Source organism: Lissotriton vulgaris, chromosome 3_2 (assembly GCF_964263255.1).
Source record: "Lissotriton vulgaris chromosome 3_2, aLisVul1.2, whole genome shotgun sequence".
Lineage (NCBI taxonomy): Eukaryota > Metazoa > Chordata > Amphibia > Caudata > Salamandridae > Lissotriton > Lissotriton vulgaris.
This window is the reverse complement of record NC_141690.1, coordinates 7,286,864-7,305,605: the sequence shown is the minus strand read 5'-3', so window position 1 is coordinate 7,305,605 and position 18,742 is coordinate 7,286,864. Positions and strand designations below refer to the sequence as shown.

The window sequence follows — 18,742 nt, the reverse complement described above, 5'->3', positions numbered from 1 at the left end:
TTGGTTAATGTGGAACTGTGATACCACCTTAGGCATAAATTTAGGGCTGGTACGTAGCACTACCCTATTAGCATGAATCTGTAAGAAAGGTTCTTGAATAGTTAGGGCTTGAAGCTCACTAACTCTCCTTAGCGACGATCGCTACTAGAAAGGCCACTTTCCATGTTAGAAATTGTATCTCACAAGAGTGTAGAGGTTCAAAAGGTGGTCCCATCAGTCTGGTCAGAACTACGTTCAGATTCCAGACAGGTGAAGGCGGGTGACTAGGAGGAATCATTCATTTGAGTCCCTCCATAAAAGCTTTATTTGCTGGCACTCTGAAAAGGGAAAGGTGCTGCCTGTTCTGAAGATAAGCCGCTATTGCAGCTAAATGTATCCGTATGGAACTATATGCCAAATTCCATCTGTATAGATGTAACAAATAACATATAATGTTTTGAGTGGATGCATCTAGCGGATTTATGTCATTATTGTTACAATAAATGACAAAGCGCTTCCACTTTGCCGCATAGCATGCCCTGGTTGTAGGTCTTCTTGCCTCCTTGATAATATTCATACAGTCAGGGGGCAGGTTCAGGTAGCCAAACTATGACCTCAGGAGCCATATTGCAAGGCTCAACTGTTGCGGATCTGGGTGCTGAATGTCTCCATGGCTCTGAGTGAGGAGACTGGGTGTGAGTCGCAGTCGTTGATGAGGCACCACGGAAAGTTCTAGGAACGTGGTGTACCATGCCTGCCTTTCCCATGTTGGAGCAACCAGGATGAGTGTCATTGAGTGCTGTCGCTGTTTGCGTGCCACTAGCGGTATGAGCGGTGCCGGGGGAAAAGCGTACGGAAAATCTGCCTGACCAGTTCATCCACATCGCATTGCCCTGAGACTGCGGGTGTGGGAACCTGGCGGCGAAGGTTTGCCATTTTGTGTTTTCCTTTGTGGCGAACAGGTCTATCTCTGGATGACCCCACTGCTGGAAATACGGTTGTAGCACTGAGGGATGTATCTCAACCTCATGCATCTGGTGGCTGTGTCTGCTGAGCAGATCTGCCATCTGGTTGTCCTTGCCTGGGAGGTGTTCTGCCATGAGGAACATATTTCTTTGAATGGCCCACTTCCACATGCTTTGAACTAGGTGTGACAACTGTGGGGAGTGTATCACTCCCTGCTTCCGGATGTAGTACATGGCAGTCATGTTGTCCGTCCGGATCAGCACAACTTTGTTGCACAAATGCACTTGGAACGCCTTCATCGCCATGAAGATTGCCATCAGTTCCAGCAGGTTGATGTGCATCTTCTTTTGCTGCGTTGTCCATAGTCCCTGCAATGTGTAATGGAGGACATGCGCTCCCCAGCCCTGGAGAGATGCGTCCGTCGTCAGCACTATTTGTGGTACAGGCTGCTGGAACGGTCGTCCCCTGCAAAGGTTTTGTGGGTTCCACCAATGCAGAGAGTTGTATGCACGACCAGTCACCAACACTAGGTCTTTCAACTGTCCTTGAGCCTGGTTCCACTGCCCTGCTAAGCACTCCTGAAGCAGACGCATGTGTAGTCTCGCGTGAGGGACTATGAAGATGCAGGAGGCCATCATACCTATCAGCTGCATAAACACCTGTGCTGGGAGCGAGTGTTGGGGTCTGAATTTCTGAATCAGCAATTGCATGCTGTTGATTCTGACTGAGTTTGGCTTTGCTTTTGCTGCCAGAGAGTCTATTGTTGCTCCTAGGTACTGTTGTACATGTGCGGGTTTAAGATGAGACTTTGGATAATTCAGTGAAAAACCTAGACTGTGTAGGAGGTGAATTGTGCGGGATATGTGGCTGGCACATTGCTGGGCTGACTTTGCTTGGATAAGCCAGTCGTCTAGATAAGGATAGACATGAATGTGTTGTCTCCGAAGGTGTGCAGCTACTGTCGCCAAGCACTTGGTAAACACTCTGGGGGCTGTTGTGACCCCGAAAGGTAGGACCTTGAACTGGTAATGCTGGTTTTGTATGGTGAACCTGAGATATTTCCTGTGACCCGGGTGTATCGGAATGTGGAAATATGCGTCCTTCAGGTCTAGTGTTGCTAGGAAATCTCCCTGACTGAGCAATGGTAGAATCTGCTGCAAAGTGAGCATGTGAAAATGTTCTGACAAGATGTATTGGTTTAGTGGTCTGAGGTCCAGTATGGGCCTGAGAGACCCGTCCTTTTTGGGAATTAAGAAGTACAGCGAGTACACCCCTGTACCCTGTTCTAAAGGTACAAGGTCTATGGCCCCTTTTTGCAGCATGCTGATGACCTCTTGCTGCAATAAGTGTATGTGCTCTGCGGACATAGGACGGTGTCTTGGGGGTATGTTGGGTGGAGTGGAGGTTAGTTCTAGACAATAGCCATATTGGATAAGTTGTCTCACCCACCTGTCTGTGGTTATGCCTTCCCAGACTGGCAGGAACTGCTGAAGTCTTCCCCCGACCGGTGTTACATGGTCTGGGGGCAGTGACAAGACGTCACTGTTTAGTATTGGCGGAGGATCTGGCGTTATTATTTCCTCGTCCTCAGCCTTTGGTGCTGTTGCCACGGTATCCACCCGTATTGTTCTTGTTATGGGTAGTCTGTGTGCCTCCTTTGTTGTATTGGCCTTGCTGGGATGCTTGACCTCTAGAGGTTCCCCTGTTACCGGAGCGACGAAAGGAACCTCCCCTGAACTGTTGTGACTGCAAAGCCCCCATGGATTTGGCTGTCTCAGTGTCTTTTTTAATATTCTCTAGGATCGTGTCCACATCAGGACCAAATAAATAATCAGGGTTAACAGGCTGATTTAGTAATGTGGTTTGAATCTCAGGCTTGAATCCAGAGATGCGTAACCAGGCATGCCTTCTGAGCATCACACTTGTATTGATGGCCCTAGCTGCTGTGTCTGCTGCATCTAGCGCACATTTAATGGAAGCATTTGATATCAGTTTCCCCTCCTGTATCAGCATTCCTGCTCCCTCCTTATACGCATCAGGCAAGTGTTGTAGTAGTTGCTCTAATGTGTCATAATGAGCCCTATCACAACTGGCTAATAGGGCCTGTGTATTTGAAATTCTCCAAATATTTGCTGCTTGAGCCACCACTCGTTTTCCAGAAGCTTCCAGGATTTTGGATTCTTTGTCCGGAGGAGGAGCATCATCACTTGTTTGAGAGTTCGCTCTCTTACGAGCATTTGACACTACTAAGGAGTCCAATGGCAGCTGGCCCTTAATATACGTAGGGTCTACAGGCGCAGGCCGGTATTTCCTGTCAATTCTTGGATTCACAACCTCTTCTATGGGCTGAGTCCTTTTTACCATTGACACCTTTTTGGTCGTTTTGATGCTTTGTTTTGGCTTGAACGCCTTAGGTCATGTGGTCGGGGGCAGTCCAAATTTAATCGGTGGCGTAAGCATCGGAGACGGACTGACCTTCTTCGAGGGTGGCGCCGTCTTCGATCCGACCGACTTAATTTTGGCACCAGTTTCTTTCTGGCCTAGCGTCGACTCGAGCTCTTGGTGCGCGGCAGGCACGCTCTTTTGCTTCGACTTGATGTGCTCTTTCGAGCCGATCTTGGTCTTCGACTCGAAGGTCTTGACTACCAGTGGTTTGGAGGCTGGAAGCTTCGGATCGAGAGTCTTCTGAGACTTGAGTCCCTTGTTTGTGTCGCCGTCTTTTGACGTCAATGGCGTTCGTCCGATATGCTTGGCCGTAGTCACAGGCTTCGGCGCCCCGATCTTCGGACCGACACCCTTTTGTGACCCCGAAGGGTCGATGACACTTCATTTTTATTGGATCCGATGAATCCGAAGTCGTCGATCCGAGGACTGTCTTTAGCAGTTTCGGTTTCGTTATTGATTCTGTTGGTTTCGATTTCACCATCGACTGTGGTTGATCGACCGATGGGTCCTTAGAAATATTCTTAGCCGGGCCTTGATGCGGGGCTATCGAATGTAGTATAAGATCTTGGCTAAGGCCTTCCGGCGATGCCTCGACCTGAGCCTTTGAAAGTTCAGTGTCATCATCTGCCCCCGCAACTACAGGTGGGCCTTGCTCATCGCTCGAGTCGTCAGACGGCTCCGATGGCCTGTGCGTCGCCCCCTACCTAGACGACGTCTTCATCATCGACGTAGTCTTCTTCTTCGTCTTCATCATAGTTAGAGTTCTGCTCTGAAGCAGGATCCGACTGTTGTTCAGGATCCTCCTCATCGACGCCCTCGTCGTCTTCAGCCTCGAAGATGTTCTCCGGGTCGGGCGCTGTTCTTTGCGCCGACTGTCTCGCGGCGCGTCGAAGCCTAAGCATCTTCTTTGACCTGAACCGAGAACCTGGAGACAGGCATTTATTGCACACCGAGTGCACATCGATGTGAGGGTACTTAGAGCTGCAAACGGGGCATCGTTTGAACGGGCTCCGTTCCATCGTCGATCGTTGATGGGGCCTCTGGTGTCGAAAAAGCCACGCGGCCTTCAACGTCCAGCTCGAAGAACTGGGACGAGTACGCAGCACCGAACGAAAAGACAATACCGACGCCCGAAGGCCTTTTGGCCTTGTGAAAAAGTTTTTTTATCGATTCCGAACTTGAGTTAAGAAAGTACATCCGAACCCAATGGCGGAAAAAAACAATCTGAGGATGGAGAGGATGCCCATGCGCACTGTAGTCCAGGGAAGGAGCCACCTATCTCGTGATACTTCGAAGACTCTTCCAGGACAACAATGTGCAATCATCCGGACCCAACACTAGGCGGCGATCTATGCACAGATATGAATTCAGCAGCCCACATGCCTCGAACATGAAGTTGCTAATTACCTGCCTGAACTGCCAGAAGGCTAATTAACATAAGGCTCTGTGTCAGCCATCAGCCTGTGCTCAGCCTTGAATAGGTGTAAAATAGGTATGAACTGCCTCTCAAGAGCAAAAAGGCTAATATGAACAGGCAGAAATTACTATTTTGAACTACACAGAGTATGCAGGGTGGGAGCTGGGGGCATCCTTGTTGACACTACAGTTTCAAAGCCTTATTAAGACATATGTTGAGAGACAACACTCGAAAAAGAGAGAAAAGGATATCATGTTAAATTCTTATGGGTCCCTCTGTATTGTTGCTGAAGGATCCTTCTTTCGGGGGTTTGTGGACAAAGTGTCTCAAACTGGATTTTAGTGTACATGCGGGGAAGACTGCCACAGTATGCTCCATACACACACACAGGCCTCAGAGTTCAAGTTTAGTGTGTTGGAAGACTTTTACTATCTTGGATTTGCGATGACATATTGCATTTTTGGCCTCTATGCTGGAAAGCAAACAGGAATTCCTGCAAAAGTAGGAAGGTCTGGGCCCGGGGACTCTTATCCTATTTGTTAGGAAGTGTTCAGGAGTCCGCTCCATCCACTAGCCCATGCCAGGCATAAATGTGGCATTTACAGACACCCATTTCAGAACACTTTCTGGACCTGCGGAAAATCAGAGAAGTCCTGAATGTGCTGTCCGTAACCTGAGAGGAGAAGGACTGGACCTGCTCAGTCTTGCACCCAGGACAAAGACGTGGGCTCCAAGGGTCAGTTGGCTAGCCTAGCTTCCTTGGCAGCTACAGGGAAGAGAAGCTGCAAGAAGGTTTTTTACGAGGCAGTATCCAGCAGACCCTGCTGTTGACCTCTGCCTGACACCCTGCCAGTCTCTATGTGCCTTGCCTCAAGTCCTGGGATGCTTTCCTTTGGTGGATTGGGACTAAAGCCAGTAAATTTTTATCTTGGATGAACCTGGTTGGTGCGTCCAACCCCCGCTTCACCATGGTCAGTCTGAAATTGCACCCAAGTCTGTCTACTGTGACCATAAACGTTCATTGGCACTTATTTCTTGGTGCTATTTCTACTTAATATTTTGAGAAATTGTATCTCTGGAACCCTTAACTGTTTTTTTCTTCATTTTAGTGCCATTTCTTATTCATCTTTTACTCTTTTTAATTTGGTTTGAGATTTTTGTTTTACATTTTTACTTTAATACCGATTTGGTAGTGTATAAATCCTTTACAAATTGCCCGATGTTAAGCCAGTCTGCTCTCTGCCATACTACTACTAGGTGGTTAAGCACAAGTTAAATGAGAGACTTTGAGGATTTACCCTGAAAAGAAAGGGTTGTGATCATTCCTGAGGTGGGTGGTCACCCAACCCAGATAATGATCTAATTTCTTACAAGCTTCAGGGACAGCGAGTACCCATATCCCAAAAAATGACGAAGACTCAAATTAAAGTAAACATCTAAATAGGTGTTACAGCATCTCTCTTTTAGGAATTACCAAACATTGAGCCTTACTTAGGCATGAATCAATTCAAATGGTACCCCGTCTTACATGTACAACTTCCAAAACGTTCAATGGATAATTTTAGCATATGAGGGTACCTGTGACCTTCACTGCCTTGTGCTTTACCACTTTAATCTGATAATCAGGGTTTAGTTTTATTATTTTAATGCATGTCATTGTTCTAGGATCCTTCCTACGCTATTCCAGATGCTGTCCCTAGCTGAATCATAAATGTAACTTATTGGCTGCTGTTGGGTGGGAAGTGGTTAACAAAACATCTCTATAATTGCCCAAGTATCTGACTGCGCTTCCCACAACATGCCAACCGGTTATAAATGCAATTGCTATTCTTTCCATCATATACTAAGCTCAGAGGAATGCATAGTCCCATACACAGTGTAGTTGTAAGGGGTCACGAACAAAACAATAAACAGGTGTTTTGCCATGTCTTTTATGATCTTGTTTTCCTTATAATGAATAAGCGATTTACCTATATACATCATCAAGTCAAGTCAGAGGTATTTGTAACGCGCACATATCACATCCAAAGAGTCTCATGGCGCTTGCAGGCGGCTCTGATGAGAGGATGACAGCTTAGTTTGTAAACCGCCATGTCTTCAGCTTTTTACGAAAGCAGTTGTGTTCTGGGGTAGAGCGTAGGTTCAGGGGCCTTTTATTCCAGAAGGAGGGGGCAAGAAAGGAAAAGGCACGACCTTCATTTCTGGAGGTTTGTATTCTCAGAGGGGTGAGCAGTGACACAGTACGAGATCTGAGTTGCCTTATGGGTGTGTACCATGTGAGCTTATGGGACCAATATTTTGGGCAGTTACCGTACATGTGTTTGTGGACCAAACATAGCGTTTTAAACATGATAGGCTTTTTAACAGGAAGCCAATGGAGGCTTCTAAGGCATGGGGCGGACGGCGATCTCCGGGGAAGTTTTAAAACCAGTCACGCTGCAGTATTCTGAAGAACTTGTAGTCTTTTCAGGTGGTGCTCATTTATCGCTAGTAGGATCGAATTCCAGTAGTCTAAACTGTTTATGATTAGACCCTGCACTAAGGGTTTTCGTGCCTCTGCTGGAATCCACTTAACAACTTTGCGCAGACTGCGCATAGGTCCAAAACAGGTTCCTACAATGTGGTTTGTTTGGGTTTTCATGGATAGTTTGTTATCCATGTAAAAACCCAAATTCCGCACTGATTCCTTGGGGGTAGGACAGTCGCCAAGCTGTATTGGCCACCAATCATAGGCCCAATGTTCAGCGGCTTTGCCAAAAAGCATGATCGCAGTTTTTTTTGCAGTTAAGCTGCAGATGGTTAATGCCCATCCAATTCTTGACCTCGATCATGCAGTTTTTGAAGCGAAGTTTTGTCTCATTAACGTCAGGGCCAAGAGTGACTAGAATTTGGGTATCGTCGGCATCGGATAAGACCTCAAAGCCGAACGCTCTAATCACTCTGGCCAAGGGCGTCATGTAGACATTAAAAAGCGTAGTGCTCAAAATGGAGACCTGCGGAACACCAATCTTGACCGGTCGTGTGTTTACTATGTTGTTGCCAATTTGGACAGTAGTTGTACGGTCGGATAGATAACTGGTAAACCATTTTAGGACTTTTCCTCTGACACCAATCTACCACAGTCCTTGGATCAGAATGCGGTGGGAGATGGTGTCAAAGGCCGCAGACCAATCAAGCAGGACAAGGATCGTTGATTGATGTTTATCTAGGGCCAGCCTGATATTATCTGCGACCTCAACCAGTGCTGTCTCCGTGCTATGGGCGGCACGGAAACCCGACTGGGAAGGATCTAAAAGCCCCTGATTTTCAAGATGGCTCACCAGCTGTCCATTGACAAAAGATTCCAATATCTTTCCGAAATATGGCAACAAAGAAATCGGTCTGTAGTTTAGGAGAACATTAGGGTCGTCTGAGGGTTTCTTCAATATTGGCCTGATTCTACCTGCCTTCCATATTATGGGAAAGTCTGCCTCCAGAAGAGATTTATTGAGGAGATTGGTTAGGCATTCTACCAGGGCCGGGGCTAGTATAGTAAACAGTTTTGGAGAGACCTGATCAGTGGGGGAATCAGACTTGATTTTTGATCCAACTGACAAGGTCTTGTTCTCATCAATCATTTCGAATTCATTCCAGGTGTGCAATAGGTCATCTGGAGTGGATATCGGCCCTTCATGCTGCATTTGGATTTGACAGGGGGAAAAGGATACATGTATAGCAGTTATTTTATCCTCAAAGAATCCCGGGAGAGCTTCGGTCCATTCTCTGGAGTTGGGGGTTGGTGATGGATTATTAGGGGTAGTAAATTCTCTTAAAATTTGGTACAGTTCTTTTGAGGAATTTTCCGCTTTATTTATGCGTTCCATTAAATACTCTCGCTTAGCCAGCCTTATATCCTGCATACAGCTGGTATGCAGAGTTTTATATGCATTACGATTCGCTGGATTTTTATTATTACGCCATTTTTTCTCGGCAGCTCTTGTTAGAGATTTGGGGATTTTTAACTGTTCAGTGAACCATGGGGCAGTCCCAGTCTTACACTTAAGCTTGCGCCGGGGGGCAATTTCGTCCAGTACTCCTTCGATAGTTACATCAAAGTGCTGTGCAGCTGCACTGACGCTTCTGATGGAAATTATGGGTTCGGACTGGAAATGCTTAGAAAAATAGGATAACTTAATTTTTTTCAGGGGTCTGCGAAATATAAATTCCTCTTTGGAGGCTGATTCTATTGTGGAAGTGGGGATGGTAAACTTCACTAAATAGTGATCGGTCCAAAGCAATGGGATGGGAGAGCCAGCCCTAATATCAGGGGAGTTGGAGAATAGAAGATCCAGTGTGTGGCCGGCCTGATGGGTCGGGCCAGCAATCTTCTGAGTGAGGTTAAGGGTGCACATCATGACCTATGTTTCAGTTGTTAAAGCCATCATAAAGATGATTAAAAAAGAAGTTAGGGGCATAAAAAGGCATGATTTACAGGACAGTTAATGATGCAAACATGGGTAAAATTGGTCCCAGAATCAGGAAGGCCAAATACATACAGTGGAATGAAAACCCAAATTGGGGGTGTGACGGTTTGAGACCTATACCTTTGCTCCTGTACAAGGGCAGACACTGACATTATAAGGGTCTCTAGTTGACAGGGACAATACATGCACACCATAGAGGAAGGAGGAAATAGTCTGTTCGGGTCAACAACCGGAAATTATACTCATCTATAGTCTTAATTTTGGCCCAGCATCTTGACAAACTGGGTTGCTAGATCTGGTGCCTCCTAGTCTTGGTTTCTCAAAACATCCTCCACAACACTTATTCAAACAGCTAGGTCTTGTGCAGATCTTCCAGCAGGACAACTCTGCTTTTCCTCAAGGCAATGAAGCTCTTAACAGATGAAGGGGATTTAATGTTAATGTTAACTAGACTTCTATAGCGCACACCTGCCTCAGCAAAAAGGCATCCAGGAGCTAACACCAGTGGAACATAGAGGCTAAGTACTAGGCGTCCCGGCGCTGAAAGCAGTGAACATAGAGGGGGAAACTAGGCTAAGGGGAAAAGATATGTCTTAATGGCTTTTCGAAAGGCCAGCAGGGTATCCCAACTGTGAATCTGAAAGGGCAGGGAGTTCCACAATTTGGTTGCCAAACAACGGAAAGACGGTTCCCCCAGCACGGAGACGGTTCACTCAAGGGACAACAATCAAGTATTGCCACAGAGAGCGTAGTTGGCGCCTAGGAACATAAGGTACCAGCAAGTTGACCAAAAGCCCAGGAGACGCAAGCTTCAGCATTTTAAAGGACAAGCAGAGAGCCTTGAATTTGATATGCTTGGCCAAAAGCAACCAGTGTAAACGCCGGATAGCACCAGCTATTGAGCAGCTCCGCGGGAGCCCCAGCAGGGCTCTGGCTGCTGCATTTTGAACTCGCTGCAAGCGCACTACCTTTGTCTGATTAGCCCCTAGGAGGAAAGAGCTGGCATAATCCAGTCTAGATAAGATAGTCGCTTGGATGATCAACTGACTGGTGGGTGGATCAAAAAACCCCAGCAGGGGCCTAAGTCCCCAGAGGAGGCCGAAACACTTTCTTGGTGTGGTCCTGGAAGCGGAGTGTAGAGTCCATCCATACCCCTAGGATTTTTAACACCGCCTTAGGGGTGGGTGCACTACCAAGTGTGATGGGCCACCATTGCTCACTACATAGTCCCTTCTCTCTCCCCACCAGCAACACCTCAGATTTATTGGCGTTAAGCTGGAGGTAGTTGGTGTTCATCCACTCCTCGACTGCCGCCAGGCCACTCCTAAATTTGGAGCCGTCCTGCGTGGAGCCGTTGGAGAGGGCCACCACCAACTGCGTGTCGTCAGCATACGAGACCATGGTAAGGCCTTTGTCCCTAGCCACCATAGCAAGAGGTTGAACATACAGATTAAATAGTACAGGACTCAGAGCAGAGCCCTGAGGCACACCCTGCCCAATGGGTTGGATACAGGAGAGAAAAGGAGTGGGGTGGGGGAGGAATGGGGGGGATGGGGGGCTTTCAGTCACTTGGAATGTTCTCTCTGACAGGAAAGATCTAGAACAGTATTTCCCAAACTGGGGTCCGCGGACCCCCAGGGGTCCGTGACATTCCCAGGGGGTCCGCAGGAAGCAGTTTAAAAACACAGAAAAGTTTCTTGTATAATTAGCAGCTTTCAAGCAACAATAAAAGTGTCAAGATAATGCCAGTGAGTTATGTAACTGCTGGAGAGAGATGAGTTTTTTCAGTGGCAGCTCTGACTTAACTAATGTAGCACAGAGGGTTAATGTGCCTACTGCAAAGAAAGTGTAACCTGCATTTTAGAAAGCAGTATTTTATGTGCACAGATCTGTGGTAACTGCTTTTGTCACAGAGATTATTTTGTTACTGTGCACTTCACAAGTGACAATCGTAATCTAGCAGAGGGACCTATAAAGTGTCAAAGAGCTGCTTGCAAACCGCATGGTACCAGTTAGTAACTTATGTTTTTTCCCAGTCTTTCATTATCCTGATGTTGCTAAAAAGGTTTATTTGGGTGTAAATACATTGTTAATGCTAAGGCCAGTGCATTGCCACTGTGTTATGTTCTGAATCCTGAGTTTGTGCTTTTCCAGACCAAGCACTATTTAAAAATGCCTACCAGTATAAATTGCCTTATGAATACTACACCTTGTAGTCCCCTTTACCTTTTGTAACATTTTCTATACACTGATTTGTATGTATGATTCATTGTCACTATATATAAGTGTGATGTAAAGTGCTCTGACATCCTACAATGGTATAAGAGATGCTATGAACAAATGAAATACATGTGACAGAGGGGCTATTCCTTCAATATAAAATACTAAGGGTCAGATGTACGACCCGTTTTTAAATGGGCAAACGGATTTGCAAACCCGCTTGAGCATGCAAAAACCTATTGGGCCAAGTTTATAGCCTATTTGGCGAGTCACAATTTTTTTGCGACTCGCTAAATAGGTTTTGCAACTTGCTATTTGGAAGGCGCATTGCCTTCCAAATTGCGAGTCCCAAAACCATATACACATTTTTTGCAACTGCAATTGCGGACGCAAAACACTCGCAATTTCCACCTACTTCAAGTAGATGGTAATGCATTCGCAAATGCGAAGGGGTCCCCAGGGACCCCCTTCCCCTTTGCAAATGCATGCAAAATTATTTTTTAAGGGCAGGCAGTGGTCCCAGGGACCACTGCCTGCCCTTAATAAATTAAACAAAAACGTTTCATTTTCTTTTCTTTTAAATGCATGGAAAACGAGCTGCATTTTTAATAAGAAAACTGCTTCATTTAAAAGCAGACCCAGACATGGTGGTCTGCTGAGCCTAGCAGGCCATCATACCTGGGAGGGCTGGCATTCCCAATGTGCTTGCAAATTGCGAGAGGCTCATTAATATTAATGAGCCTCGCAATTTGCGACCCCATTGGGAATCCCAAACAGTGTTAAGCACACTGTTGTACATTTCATTTAGCGACTCGCAATTAGCCACTCGCAATATGTCGCCAATTGCGAGGCGCTAAATGAAATGGTCGTACATCTGGCGCCAAAATCCTTAGTACTTTGAGTATTTGTTTTGTGTGCTCAAGTGTTTTTTTTAATTACTGTTTTAATATTTGAAATTTAACGCATACAAATTGCTTGGGGGTCCCAGACTTCCAGTGGGGACTCAATGGGGGTCCTCAGGAGTCAAAAGTGTGGGAATCACTGATCTAAACCATTCTAGAGCTACGCCAACGACACCAGCCTCCTCCAGACGATGTAAAAGAATCTTGTGGGAGACTCTGTCAAATGCGGTACTGAGGTCAAGCAGTATCAGTGCCACAGTGTGCCCTGCATCGAGAATGGTCCGCAAATGTTTGGTCACAGCCAAGAGAGCAGTCTCCGTACTGTGCCCAGGGTGGAAGCCATTCTGTGAGGAATCCAAGGTGCCATTAATATTCAAGAACGCCTTTAAAATGTTATTCGTGTGAGCCTCAGCAATCTTGGCGACCCGTGGTAGGAGGAATATAGGAAGAAAACTTTTCAACTTAGCCGGATCCAGAGCACGTTTTGTGAGTAGAGGAACTACCTTAGCCTGCTTCCATAGCTCAGGGACAAGAGCTGTGGAAAAAAGATGTATTAACACCTTGGCACAAAGGTGCCAGGAGCACAGATAGGGAGTCCCTAAACTGGGCAGGTTTTTGAGGGTCTACCGGAGAGCCAGATTTAACTTTACCACTCAGTAGTAAGAACTCTTCCTGCGAGATGGAAGGAATACCCTCCAACGAATGAATAGGAGGGGGTCCGTGAGGAGCAAAAGGAGAAGGAGGCGCCAGAGGGAAAGACCTATAGATGGTTTCCCCTTTAGTAATAAAGAAAGTGGCAAGGTCTTCGCAATGTTGCTCAGATATAATCACGGACACAGTAGAGTTTTTCCTAACTTTAAGATCCTTAAGTATTTTGAAGATATACTTGGCCGGTTTGCGGCTTAACTTGATTTCGTTGGCGAAGTAAGCTACCCGGACAGAGTGTATAGTCCTATGGTAGCTCTTGATAGCGACCTGATAGCATATTTTTGCCACAGGGTCATAGTCCTTTCTCCAGGCAATACCCAGCTTTTTACAAGATTTACGTATTACGGCCAGAGAATCATTAACCTATGCAGTTTAGGAAGGTGAACAGAAAGAAGGGCATGAAAATCCTCAAGCTTCAATTTACGCCAAAGGCGTTTAAAAGAGGGCTGTTGAGAGGGTCTAAACAGGGGCTCAAAGGCCGGGAAAGACAGACCTGAGAGTGGTCAGACCAACATAATGGACTGGGTGTCTTGACAGAGGCGGAGGAAATATTAGAAAAGACTGGGTCTAGCAAATGACCAGCAATATGGGTAGGGCCTGAAACCAATTGAATTGGCAAGCCGCCAGGTCTGCAAGCAAACTGTCGATTTCGTTATCATGTTGGAGGTCAAAATGCAGGTTAAGGTCTCCCAAAATACTGAAATACTCTGCACTCATTGCCAGAGTACTGGTGACATCAATAAGAGCAGAATTAAACTCCTTAGCTGGCCCAGGGGGGCGATAGACTAACAAGGTGACAACTTCTCCCCAGCATGATACAAAAATAGGTATCCCACAGGGTTGTGGGCATAAGTCTAATCTGGGCATCCTTTATGTCCACACAATTTACAAGCTTCTGGCTCCAACTGTCCTGTAATACTTAAAATATGGTTGCTATGGTATAAAACAGTCAACCAAAGTTCTGCTGAATTCGAAATCCAGGCCCTTCTTCTTACTCTAAGTCCTGTTTTCAGGCAGGTGTCTGACATGGAGAATTCATTTTTAACTAGTGTGGCAGGCAAAGGTGTGCATGTGGGTCATTCTAAGCCCAGCTCAAAAGCTGATCAACAATATTAGGCGACAGGGAGCAAGACAGAGGGAGAAAGGCATAGTTTTACTGAGGCAGGAACATCCAGCATAGGAAGTCGATGGCAACTTTGTCACTTGACAGACAAATTGATTTCAGGTAGACCGGCCCTGAACACAAGGCACACCATACCCAAAGGACATCCTGCAATACAACTACCATTGTGTGCCGCCATGGGCAGTGTTCAAATGGAAACACTGATGTGGTAGTAGTAAAGCATGTACAACCAGCACAAACACTTGTACCATGTGTCACACAGGACGAAGTAAACCAGGGAGAGGGACTGTCAACCACCGTGCACGGCAAATGCCCCTTATCTTAAGCTGTGATATTACTAATGCTGGTGGCAACACAACTGCAGTGCATGTGAGTAGGCATTTTTCCTACTTTTTTTCTTTTAAGGGGGGGTGGGTGTGGGGGGGGGCTAATTACATAGGCCTTTTATATAAATATATTTTTAGTGTTTCATTTTTTTTCCCGATCTCAAAGCAGCCCAGATCAACTTTTGAACATAAATATGAAGTGTGAGAATGCAGTCAAAATATTTACATACATCTCGGTCACTGACGAAATAAAAAAACGGTTGACATAATTTTACCTTCAACTTGAACTCCAACTGTGGCATCACAGACAGCAATAAATGAGGGTCTATGGCGAAAAGTTCCTGTATTAAATCGAATACATGCTCCGACAGATCACTCACTGAAGACTTGCCCAGAACAAGAACCTGGTTAAAAAACTAAAAGAAAAAAACATTGAGAAGTTAGGTTTGACACCATTTGTGACAGAAAGAGTTCATAAGTGCTTTACACTGCCTTTCCACCAAAATGTCTTGATTCAAGTTTAATATGCAAACAAGAATGAAATCAGTGTTACCTAGAGTATGCACTTTCTTTTTTTTTTTTTTTTAAACATGCAAATGTGCAGAGATGGCTTTATTTAGGAAACTAATTTCCGGCCACAAGCTAATATAGCCTCACAGGTCCTTTTCTCTGACAATCTTAGTACAACAAAAAGGTCCTTTCTTCAAAAGGGTAACTAACATGTTTATTTCACTCATCCTTACTGCCATTTACATCATTTGTAAAATGCAGTACACAAAAATAAAGAGACCCTAATAACACTACCTTCAAAATCACAACAATTAAGACACCATTAAGAACAATATAAAAAAAGAATTACAACACAAATGCTGCCCAACCCCGTACTCCTTACATTGATAATGTATATTTTGCTAATATTTAAAACCACAATACCTAGCGCATTTTCAAGACTATTTTTTATTTAATTAACAGCTTATTTTTTTTTAACTCATTTTTGGTTTGGGATTTTTATTTCTGAAGTTTCCTTATTTTCACATAATCCGCTTTTTACACTGTGTAAAAGGTAAATATACTTTCGTAAAAACTTGTTGCAAACATACCATTCTATGATTTAATAATCACAACAAATTATGTTATCACAAAATTAGAATGTAGAATTTATTGCGAAATTTGACATGAATACAATTTTGGCAACCTTTGAATACATGAACCAGTTGAACATGAAATAAAGTGACATAAGTACATATGATAACTACCTAATTAACTTTAAAAAATGTAATTATAAACATTTGCAATCAACATCTTTTCCCTCTACAAAAGCAATCGTGCAACTGCTATTACACTCACATACCCACTTACTGTTATTTCACTTGAAAAGGCTAGAGACCCCCAGCTCAGTTACAGAGCACTAGATAGACCTTAACATGGGCATCACCCGCAGGTTAGCAGACTAACCCCTACACTCCTTAAAATATAAGCTATTAATGACTATCAGTAACCTCATAGGATACAATGAGATGATTTCCTTCTCGGTCCACAAGGCCTGCAGGGTCCTTCCTTATTTTCCTTCATTTAAGATTAGAGTGGGAGGGTGCTGTGTGGGCATAGCAGTCAGCATATCACAGCTCTACCGACGGTTGGCATTAAAACAATCAGAACCTTTAGGGTACTTGCAGAATGCTGAATCCACTAGAGGTTAAACTCACAAGAGTCTGGAAAAAGGGGCATGGTCACAACATGCCTATCCTCCCAATCTGGCCCTTTTGTTCCACATCCAATCCACAACTTCAAAACACAGCGCTCTAGCAGAAGATTTAGAACAGAGGAGGGAGCGTACAAGTTACTATGCAGTTCCCCAACTACCAGAGTTACTAGTTCCTCACTAGCCATCATATTCTTGAAACAAGGCTGTACAGTAAACACTCTGTTAACCCTGCTGCTATCTTTCAGCAGATAATGACAATGCAGTCAAGTTTAGGTTCATGCTGAATATTACCAGTGGAGGAACCAATATGGTTTATGGAAGAACACTCACCCACCAACTAGATTGGTCTCTTCAAAGATATGTGAAAATAATCCCAGTGAAGTGGTCTACATGTTTCAGCCAATGAGTTTCCAATTGATTGGCTATCTTCAGGACCTGTGCTTCAGAGTAAACCCTGAACTCATGTGAACTATGCACACATGCTAAGGTGTGCATAGGTGTGTACGGTGCATAACTTACATGTTTCACCATCAAATATTGTCATTTTTAGAGCACTAATATTTTCTGTGACATAATTCCCAGCTGGAGGCGGTGCCTATTGTCAAACTTGCGTCAAGGTCAGCCGCCTGCAGGTTTACCTACTTGTACTGCTCTTCCAGGTTCTCATGAAGAGAAGTGCGAGATTAATCCTCTCATTCAAGTCCAAACAACTATTCTTTTAACCCTACCCCAGGGACCACATAATAAAGAATTGGCAACCCTGGAGGTATTTTTAACCTTTCACTATCATAGTATCCACTACTCACAAACAAAACATAACCACAAAAAAAACAGCTCCGCTATAATCAGGCATCGAAGCACATCTAGGAGGCATTTTGCTTCCAGGGTAGGAACCCGATGATGAAGCATGCCACCAACTAGGTTGGTGGGTGAGGGTTCTTCTATAGACTAAATTGGTTCCTTTCAAGGGAGACTCCTTTTCAATGACCCTGATTACTGGGTTATTTAGAGCGTAGCTCTGAGCTCGTGCTCTTCGTTTGTTTAATCCAAGATAATGGGAGACGAACGAGCGCCTATACTTCCTCTTCTCTCTCTATCTTTCTTTTGTTACTTGATATTATCAGGAGAGACACGGTTAATAAGAACAAAATATTTGCCACAGTGCCATGGAAACAAGAGCTTTTGGGATGCCAGGATATAGCATTGACAATCTCCCCCTACCTCCCCTCCCCAAAAGAACATCCAGGCCATGTCAAAAAGATGACAATACTTGAGACTTTTTAAACCAACCCAAATGGTGAAAGAATAAACAGAAGTATGGCCACTACCATTTCAACTAAGAATCCATTACACGTTTTGTCTTGCATTCACAAACAGGTTAAAAACAAAGCAGTATACAAGTTCGTAAACACAGCAATACCTTTACCAGTTTATACATACATTGGCAATGCAAGGCTCAATGGTTTGGACAGTCCTTTTCAGAAGTGCTGTTGACAGATCAAATGCTTGCCTGTTTAGATTCTGGGCAGATAAAAATAAATGTAATTACAAAATTGACCAACACCCAAACATCTTTTTAGCAAACAGACTGAGAAACCTATTTCAAACGAAGATATTAGTTCAGAAGAAGACGTTCAACAGCATAATTACTATTAGCAGGCCACTAATGCAAATAAAAATATTATACATTTTTACTCTCAATGTCTACGTGTACTTCAAGGAGATACCATATCAATCTCAACATTCGGAAGATTATGAACACATTGGGATAACTTGTGCAGTGGGCTTTCATTTTACAATACTATGGCAACTTTAAGAAAAACCTAAATTGCACAATTATTTTAAACATGGAAAACGTGTGAGTTCCCTTCTGGTAACTATCCAGCCAAGGAACAGACTAATGGGATGTCAGAAAGGAATATGTTTTGTAACTTGAATGGTTGTAGGAGCCTGAAAGGAATTGCCCTCAAGTAACCCAAAATCTCTCCTCTTGTTTCTCAAAACGGTTACAATTAGAATAGGCTGCAGACAATACCACATACCCAGACATTATTTCCAGACCCCACTGAGGCATGTATCACCAAAGGCAACAAGCATTTACAATGCAACGGTTTCGCCTTTGTAAAAGTTTGAGCTATTGGCATTGTAAATAACACATTTTGTATTTATGTGTTGGTTTTGAAAGCAGATAAATAAATGGCATTGTCATTTACAATGCCAATAGCTTAATCTCTCACTAATGCAAGACCTATTGCATTTGCACACACAGACAGAGCCCCACACACAGACAGAGCCACCCACACAGACAGAGCCACCCACACAGACAGAGCCACACCCACACAGACAGAGCCACACCCACACAGACAGAGCCACACCCACACAGACAGAGCCACACCCACACAGACAGAGCCACACCCACACAGACAGAGCAACACACACAGACAGAGCAACACACACAGACAGAGCAACACACACAGAGAGCAACACA

General features: G+C 44.6%; 1 protein-coding gene across 2 annotated transcripts in view; it reads right to left on the bottom strand.

Annotated features, from left to right (window-relative positions):
- The window catches only part of PDS5A (PDS5 cohesin associated factor A), a 1,517,933-nt gene that overhangs the window by 1,323,302 nt on the left and 175,889 nt on the right, over positions 1-18,742 (bottom strand). For both annotated transcript variants that reach the window (XM_086963962.1, XM_086963961.1), the window contains exons 7-8: positions 17,695-17,775; positions 14,825-14,965 (exon numbers count right to left, since the gene is read on the bottom strand). In XM_086963962.1, coding sequence (XP_086820088.1) covers positions 14,825-14,965; positions 17,695-17,775 — 222 coding nt within the window. The remainder of the gene's footprint in view (positions 1-14,824; positions 14,966-17,694; positions 17,776-18,742) is intronic.